Source organism: Cygnus atratus, chromosome 2 (genome assembly GCF_013377495.2).
Source record: "Cygnus atratus isolate AKBS03 ecotype Queensland, Australia chromosome 2, CAtr_DNAZoo_HiC_assembly, whole genome shotgun sequence".
Classification (NCBI taxonomy): domain Eukaryota; kingdom Metazoa; phylum Chordata; class Aves; order Anseriformes; family Anatidae; genus Cygnus; species Cygnus atratus.
Window position 1 is genome coordinate 27,068,773 of NC_066363.1, and position 8,786 is coordinate 27,077,558.

The 8,786-nt window shown below is 50.0% G+C and overlaps 1 protein-coding gene across 2 annotated transcripts; it reads left to right on the forward strand.

Moving 5' to 3' along the window:
- The first annotated feature begins 2,274 nt into the window (after positions 1-2,274).
- TAC1 (tachykinin precursor 1) lies at positions 2,275-8,473 on the forward strand. Of its 2 annotated transcripts, none has more exons than XM_035545347.2 (6): positions 2,275-2,310; positions 2,805-2,942; positions 3,109-3,205; positions 3,669-3,692; positions 5,271-5,324; positions 7,936-8,473. In XM_035545347.2, exons 2-6 carry the CDS (start codon positions 2,820-2,822, stop codon positions 7,983-7,985), a joined length of 348 nt encoding a protein of 115 aa, XP_035401240.1. In that variant the 5' UTR covers positions 2,275-2,310; positions 2,805-2,819; the 3' UTR covers positions 7,986-8,473. The 2 variants fall into 2 exon arrangements, with proteins under 2 accessions (XP_035401240.1, XP_050565165.1); XM_050709208.1 differs by having other exon boundaries at positions 2,301-2,402.
- Positions 8,474-8,786: the final 313 nt, after the last annotated feature.

Here is an 8,786-nt window from a genome sequence, read left to right on the forward strand (position 1 = left end):
ACAACAAGTGCCTCTAATCTGGTTCCCAAGCTCGAATAGGGAGATGTCTGGATAATAACTCCAATAGTGCCTTTTTCTGCCACTTCCATGGGAAATGTTGACCACTGTTTGGTTTACCGTGGGTCTAATGATCTCCTGATTCATGAACAGAAGTCTTTGTGCTAGCTGATACAATTCACACAGTCTAAGCCTACCAGGAGGGTGGGATCTATGCACTGGGCATGTACAGGGCGGACATTCAACACAGGCACCTTGTACCTACACACTTTCACACAATAATTCACAGTGTAGCTCACTAATACTATGCAAAGACTTCTGCTTTTGCGCCTGAGGCAGAGGAAAATTTTGGCAAAAGCGAGGACATTTTGCTCTGCCCTGATGCAGCCAGAGGGCAGGGACCAGGCAGCACACAGGCAGGAGCTGTAACTGCTTCCAGGTCGAGATGTGGCTCTTCCTCCCTTATTTGAGCCTTCTACCTCGCCTTCACGTGAAAAATCAACTCAGAAATCCTCCCTGGGAATCAGTTTTGCTAATTAGCCATGAAATCCGCTCACTTCCTGACAAGTCCATAAGTGTAATGTCTGGGTATTGCAGGTCAAAGAAAGATTAAGCCATCAATTTGTTTCAGAAACAGAGAAAGAGAAAAGCTTGACCTATTAGTCTTTTTTTCACTCCCACCCAAACTGTTAGCTAAGTCTGAGATAACGTGCTTGAATTCATTGAAGTTTCTAAGGAATGGAGAGGACCAAAATACATGCCTTTTCATTTTCCATCTCTTGCACTCTCTTAAGAAAGAAAACCCCTGTAATTCCACAGGTCAGGTTATGATTACATCCATTTTGATAGGGCTCTGAATTACAGAAGAGAGAAGACTTTTCAGTTCAAACCTACCATACTTATCACAGCTTAGACTCCTCAGTGACAGAACTGACTTCAGAGGAAGCTCTCAGTGTTTCTGTAAAACATGAGCTTCATCGACACTCCTAGGATTGCCCTGCCTGGAGCCATATCCCTGACCTCTCGGTCGGTTGTCGTTACAGTGAACAGAAAAAAAACACGATGAAAGAAGACAAGAAAACAGTTTTCCTTAGGGGCTGTTCAAAGTTCGCGTATCAAAGGGAACTCTGCGAAGCTGCAGCACGAATATCTGATGGCTCGGGTTCCCCAGAGCTGCTAACGGTGCCATTTATGCCAGCTTGCTGTTAAGCAGGACAAGGAGCATCCACAGCACCCACAGTAGAAGTGTCAGCGGTGGCACTCCAGCAGGTGCCGGGCTCCGTGCCATCCCCAGGCAGGATCCCCCAGACCACCCTCTTCCTCATCCACCCCCTCCAGCAGCCCCTGTTGGCCGCGGAGGGACCCTTGGATCCCCGGTCCGCATCCTTCCACCTTTACCTGCTGAGCCCTGTAGGGAGCTGGGAAGAGGCTTAGCTGCTGGCTGTGCTTTGGGGGATACTTCAGGAGCATTTCTGCTTGCCAGGGAGGCCTGGAATTAGCCATGCCTTTAGCAACCAAGGTGCTGGGCCCCCACGGGGACCGGCTGCATCCACAGCTGTATCCCAATGCCCTGTCCTCGGAGAGGAGGGTTACGGCTGTCAGCAAGGCACCTAGGTGTCCCAGCGTCCTGGAACAAGCCGAGGGATGGTACAAGGCAGCTGACTCCAGCAATCTTGCCTTTCTCAGAACAAACACCGCTAGCCCCTGCCAAACTCTGCACAAAGCGCCTTACGGAGGCTGCGGCACAGCCCGGGTGCTGGGGGTCCACCAGGGCTGCCTGGGACGCCTGGCCTGAGGGAAATGGGAACAGCCGTGCAACGGAGGGGAGCAGGAGGAGCTGTCCGAGCCCCTGGGGAAACGCAAAGCTGCTCTATGGGATGGGCGAAGGTAGGGACTTTGTTCCGGGGGGGCTCGGCTCCCCCTTTGCTCCCTCAGACCCGTGCTCAAGGATGCCTCAGGGGGTGGCACGGGGGTCCCCAGACCCGGCGGAGCTCGGGGGGGTCCCCGCATCCGCATGCCTGCTGCTCGCCTTACCCGCACCCTATAGCCGCACCCTATAGCCGGGGTCCCCGCAGCGGCAGCTGGGTTTTGGGGGGAAGACGAGGGGAGCCGGAGCGGCCCCTCCGGGAGCTGGGGGCGGGGGCTGCTCGCCGGGGCGGGGGCTGTCACGGGGCTGGGACGATAAAAGCGGGGGTAATTGCATTTAGGCAAATGAGGCTGCCTCGGCCCTCCCCGTCCCCGGGTCTATAAAGCGGGGAGCGGCGCCCGCCGACGGCCAATGCGCACGGAGCGCCCGCCCTGCCGCTGCCACCGGTGCGTGAGCCTCGGGAGCCCGTCCGTCCGTCCGTCTGTCCGTCCGTCCGTCCGCGCCTGGACGCGTGGGGTTGCGGGGCTGTGCTGGGAGGGTGTGTGCGTGCGGTGCGTGCCTTCACGCGTGTGTGCGGTCCGTGCGCGTCCCCTCTGCGTGCGGGGGGGGTGGCTGCGTGTGTGTCCGTGTGTCTCCCGCCGTCTGTCCGGCCGCACCCCGGGGTGGGTGCCCCCCCTCCCCCCCATGCACGTCTGCTCTCGCTCGTGTGGATGCTGTGTGGGTTTTTTGGGGAGCCTGCCGGTAGGTGTGCGCGTGCCCGGCCCGACGTGCGGGGTGCCCGCACACACGGCTCTGTGCCTTCCTTGGACCTGTGCCCCCCGAGGGGCAGGCAGCCGTCGGGGGCTGTGTGGGGTTGTAGGGCTGTGCGTGTGGGGGGTTTCAGGGCTGTACGTGCGAGGTGTCCCCGGGCGCTCCGGGGCCTCACCCTCTGCCCCCCCAGGACGTCGAGGCGGCGATGAGACTCCCGCTGGCTTTCGCCGTGCTCCTCCTGGCCTCGGCGCGGGCGCTGGCCGATGAGATGGGAGCCCCCGACGACCTCAGCTACTGGGCAGACTGGGCTGACGGCGAGCAGGCAAAGGTGAGCCCCAACGGGACGTACGGCCGCCCCGGGGGGACCGAGCTGGTCTACATGTGTGTGTAGTGTGTGTGTGTGTGCGCACACTGGGGGGCTCGGTGCCAGTGCCACCCCTTGGGGGCTGTGGGTATGGGGTCCCCGCTGATGGCCGCCCGCTGTCGCCCCGCAGGAGGAGCTGCCGCTGCCCCTGGAGCACTTCTTGCAGAGGATGGCGCGGAGACCCCGGCCCCAGCAGTTCTTCGGCCTCATGGGCAAGCGGGATGCCGGTGAGTGGGGTGGGGGCATCGCGGCACGCCTTGCACTGTGCCTCCCTAACCCCTTACATCTCCCTCCAAATATTTCATTTCGGTTGCTTGCATGTTTTCAAGTGTCATATAAGACAAACACCCCGCGCCCAGCACGTGCGGTGAGTCTCGGTCCCTTGTGGCGTGGCCCCGGTGCCATGCAGGGCTGGGCGTGTGTATGGTCCGTTCCGTGTCCCCTGCATGAAGTGGGAACTGGTCAACACCACTCGGGGCCAGCAGATCTAACTTGTGATGGCTTATCTGAAACAAGGTTTTGTATCCGATTCAAAGGGAAATGCGGTTGTAAACAACCTTAATTTTCCCTGTAGGGTGGTTTCTGGTTTTGATGCTTCAAAGTGTTGCAGTAGCATCATATGTGTATGGCTATCCCTTTTATAACTTTATCCTTTTTTTTCTTTCCTCTTTCCTCTCCTCCTCCAACCAGGATACGGCCAGATCTCTCACAAAAGTAAGTTAAAATGCAAATATTTTAAGTAATTATGAGAAGATATTCAGATAGAGAATAGCGTATGTCAGAGAATTAGGGAGAAAGTAGCTGAGTTTAGCTGAGGAATGGCAGCCCAGAGGTGGAGAACTGTTCTGCTAAAGGCAGAATACCCCACAGTCAAGCCTCAAACCTTACCTAATCTAAGCTGCCACAAGCTTAGAGATTTCAAGCCACATTAATGTGTGGATGCTGCAGTTCTCTTTTGTTTCTCTGGGGGCTTTCTGTAGCCTTTCTCATAGGCAAGGCAGGCTTACTGCCAGACTTGGAGAGGAACAATTAAGATAGCAAAATCTGGAAGATTACAATAGCAAGCTCCCGAGTCCCTGCAAATGATTCCAGGGGCAAGCCCAGAGGATTGGATGTGAGATGCCAGGTGGGTGCTACCCGCGCTGTCCGGGCGTGAATCAGCCCCCACTCACAGCACAGCCTGGCTGACCACGTTCTGCCCTACAAACACATCTCGCACCATTAATAAGCGTGCCTTGCTTTGTTTCTGTACATCATCAAGCAGGAGATGGTGTCAGCAGTGCAGTGCTACCCGGTTGTGCACGGTGACAATCATACTCTCTGAATATATGTGAAGATGCTTAGACAGGGTCTGGAAGACTTAACAAGTGGAAAATATCTCTTTCTATTTTGGGAGACCTCCTCTGTCCACAGAGGTCAATAACTGTCTCGGTGCTCTGTTAGTTAGCTTTTATCACTGGGATTATTTATTGGAAGACTAATTAAAGAGTCCGATACAAAGCTCATGCCAGACAGCCTGCTGGCTAAAGTAAAAAATTATAGCCTTCTGAAACTGCTTTGGCTCACATTAATACCTAGGATGTCTGAAGATCATTCGTCTTGGCTTGGAAATAAATTAGCCAAGCAAAATTCTTTCCAAAGAGAGATTTCTAAGTTTGCCTCAAAGTCATCTTAGAGAAAGAAGAATGGCTCCTTCTCAGTCCTTACCTGAAACTTTAGCTATCACTATATCCGATACATGCTCTAGGCCAGGAGTTGGACTAATTTATCCTCTACACGTCCAGTGCCTCGAGGAGTACTAATGGGACAGGAAGGTAGTATCAGAACTCATAAATATTCCAGAAATAGAGCCACACTGTCTAGCTCAGACATGTCCAGACATTGAGCCCCATTGGCTTCATCTCCAGTGAGGGCTCTGCCTTGTCTGTGGGGAAGATTTTCGTCCACATTACAGGGAAAAAAAACACCAGTAGGTAGAATAGATGCATCACAGAGATGCAGGCTATGCTGAGATACTGCTTTCTTATGCGTCTGTCCAAATTAATCAGAATTGTACTGGGGGAGGAATAAGAATTAGCTATGGGCCATTGTTTTTCTGTGGTACTTAAAAAAAAAAAAAAATCCATCCAAGTCAATGACTGATATTCATTCTACATGTTCTGAGAGTGTTGTGAAAAAGTAGCATGTGAGATGGACAGTTTAGGAGCCAGTGTCTTCCTTGGGAGAGCACATTTTCTTAAAATCCTGCCTATTTAAAATGTATTAAAACAGCCCCAAATCTATATTTTTCAGGGCATAAAACAGACTCCTTCGTTGGACTGATGGGCAAAAGATCTTTAAATTCTGGTACGTATATGACTAAATCTGGTACTCTGCTATACAGCTGCTTAACTCTGTTGCCTCTTTGTTCCCTCCCACTGGATGGCAGAAGCAGTCTTTAGCAGAGACTCCGAGTTCTCTGAGAAGGGTCCGGGGTTTTCTTTCTGAACCAACATATGTTGGAGTGCCCTTTACTCCAACACTTGGGGTGGTCAGGCACTGCCACGGTGCATGTGAGGTCAGGTGAAGCTCCCAAGGGCACTTGCCTCGCTCCCCCTGTCCTGGCTGGCAGCGTGTGCGTCTGGTCCCCAAGGTGCTATGGCAGAAAAAAAAGAAATGTTATTGATGCATCAGGAAAAAATCCAAAGGATGAAAATATAAACCTCATTTAAACTTGTAATTGAAATACTGATCTCCACAGATGAAGGGATACTCTCATCATCTCTGCAGATCATTATTCCTGATAAACTTGGAGCAGGAGGTGAAAGAGCAGAGACCAGCCATTAACACCAACTCAGTCTGCAGGTCAAGCTGCTAAACATTCCCAGCCTCTTCCAGCTTTACCTAAAAATAGCAAAAAGCATTTTAAGCTTTGAATAGATACAATGAATTTCTACTGTTTTCCCATGGCATCCATATAGGGCAGAGTCCTCCTCCCTCTTGCACGATCCCTGAGGGTAATTCCAGGCTGCCAGGAGCCTCTGCTACAGGGTTGCAGTGAGGAAATCCCTCACTGTGAACTCTAAAGTGTCAGTTAATTCCCTAGAACAGGAATTAAAAAAAAAAAAGGAAAAAAAAAAACTAATGCCTATTTCATGTCTCTGAAATAGTTCTCGCTGTTTTTGTTAAATGGATGATAAAAGTTAAATTACTAGCTGACACCTTTTATATTACTTGGATACATGCTGTGATCTATATTCTGCAATTATGGTTGTCAGTAACTTTTATTTTCAATTAAACCCTGTTCAAACTAGTAATATTGCTCTCTGCATCATTTTGCAAATTGCTATGTATCATGAATAATTTCGTACAATTTTATCTGTGGTGGCAATAGCTATTAAATGCATAATACCTGTAAATATATCTGCTATCATAAAAGTAAATAGCCTGGAAGTAACAGACCGGGTTTTCTTTCCATTGGGATTACATTTACATGAATACGAGGATGTAATATACAGCAAATATTTAAAAAAAAAAAAAAAAAAGGCAAAGATTTGATTGGTCTAATTTCAAAATTGCTGGTATAGATAGGATACTGTTGTGTGATATTTAAGTATTTATCAGTAACAAAGAGGAATAATGAATTTTTACCCTGTTGGAGTATGTAATACTGCCTGACAGGTAAAAATACAATTCACTGCTTTCCTCCCTGATTCCCCAAGAGGAAAATGGTAGGAAATTTCTTCTCGTCCTCTCGAGGAGGAGGAAGGTCCCAAGGGCTGATCAGGAATAGGTGCTAGGTTACCTGTCACTTCTAGCTAACCCTCCCCACTGAGTGATGTTTAACTGGGCAGGATTTAGACCTTTTCGTGGCACCATGCCACGGTTTTCTTCTTGTGCAGAAGCCCTGTGCCTCCTGGCAACGTGCAGGTGTTCGTACTGCCCCGGCAAAGGCTGGTGTGACAGCAGGGCACCGTAATGCCAGTGTCCTTGTCCCTGATCTGGTGAAGCTGGCTGCTGCCCAGGCTGCCACCGCAGGTGGAAAGTCCTGAGTACAGTAAAGATGCTGTAATAATCGATATTGAGAAAGGAAGCTCAATTCATTTTTTTTCATTAGCCTGATAAAAATTGAAGCCTTCTGAATTTAAATCTGTCGCTGATCCAAATGCCAGCTCCCTGCAGCACGCAGTGCAGAATGCCCCCAGGAGAGAAGCGCATTTCCTTGCATGCCCACACTCTGCCAAAGCCAGGATCCCTCGGGTTTGAGGCAAAGGTGACTCTGGTGACCAGCCATGTCCTGCAGACGTCAGGCTCTGCAGAGCCTCCTCTTGTGTTAAAAGAGCAAGAAGGAAAGCTGCTAAGCACCAAATTTTTTACTGAAGACTATTTTAGGTGGCAGTCGGCGCGCAGGGTAGTCTGGGTTTTGCTTAGCTCCCACTGCAGAGTTTAATAAAAGGTATCACTGTGTGTATGGGCTGGAGACAGGGAAGCTTTAAACCCAGCAGAGAGCTGACAGCGTGGGACAGAAGGTGGGAATGTCAATGCTGAAAGCCTCTGCTCACAGATTGACCAAGTGCTCCGGTCCCGCCTGTTAAATGCAATACTGGGAGGTAAAGGGGCTCTGAGATAATGGTACTTCAGGCAGCTCCACAGGCGGAAAGCACTGCTCAGACCTTGGGCATCTGGAAGCATCCCGCAGCCTAAGGGGCAAGAGCAGCCCAAGGAGCTCAGGGCTGTGCCAGGACCCCACATCTCTGCCTGGAAGGTGAGCCGGGGCAGCAGTCTCCAAGCGGTGCTTTCACAGTGCACCCACCCATGGGCTGTAGGGGACTTTGGGGACGGGGTAGGACATGTCCCCCTGGGAGCTGCAGCCACCCCACGCTCCAGTGGCTGAGGTCACAGAGGCTTCCTTGTGCCTGCTGGGGTCTACGTGGGGCTGCACGATGTGCTTCATGCCATTTTGTTTTTTTTTTTTCAGGATCCTCCGAACAGAGCATAGCACAGAATTACGAGCGGAGGCGTAAATGAGACATTCCCGTGCATTATTTATTAAACTTCATTTGTTCCAATGGCCAACGCAGTGTAATATAAACTAACCACTGTATGGAATAATTATTTATTTAACAATAATCGATGGGATTTTTTTTGTTGTTTTGAGTTAGACATACAATAAAATGAATATTTTTCATATTGTGGCAGCGATATATGTTGTGTAGGTGCGTTGCGGTTCTGGAAGGACAGCTCTTTCGAGACCAGCAACCTTGGTGATGTCTCACAACAAAGCACATCGTTTGATATGACCTGTAAAGTTACATTCACTAAACAGAGAAAAGATTCTTTTGTTCATCAAAAGTGAGTCTATATCAGCTTGAAAACCAGTGCAGAACAGAGCTGATGTACAGTCTAGTGCCTCAATTTGTTTTCATGGTTTATAATGTACTGTAATTTCCGTATCAAAAAATATATTTGTATCATTGCAGCATGTTTTATGTTTTGTGACTACGTATCTATATATTTTAAAAAGGGGAGGGAGGGGTAAGGCTTGAATGTGAATCTGAGGTCTTCATTTCATAGTCTGGAATTTTATGATAGTAACATTTTAAATAAAAGCCACTCTGGGGATTTTGCAACATACTTCCTTTGGTGATAGTGATGGCGTTATTTCCAGTGTGAGACATGGATCCAAGCAGCAGGGATCTCAGATTAGAAAGACCTATCAGTGTAATGGCGTCTTTTCGCAGGGAGGCTGCGAGCCTCTTCCTGTGGGTTTGGTGGAAGCTTTGGGGTGCTGCTGCTGGAGACAGAAGTTCCCAGGGCTGCGCTGGGTCA

Excerpts from the sequence above, each read along its gene's own strand:
- TAC1 (XM_035545347.2), top strand. The coding sequence starts at position 2,820 with ATGAGACTCCCGCTGGCTTTCGCCGTGCTCCTCCTGGCCTCGGCGCGG. Across the intron at positions 3,206-3,668 it reads CATGGGCAAGCGGGATGCCG|GATACGGCCAGATCTCTCAC; the intron begins GTGAGTGGGGTG and ends TCCTCCAACCAG. Across the intron at positions 3,693-5,270 it reads CGGCCAGATCTCTCACAAAA|GGCATAAAACAGACTCCTTC; the intron begins GTAAGTTAAAAT and ends TATATTTTTCAG.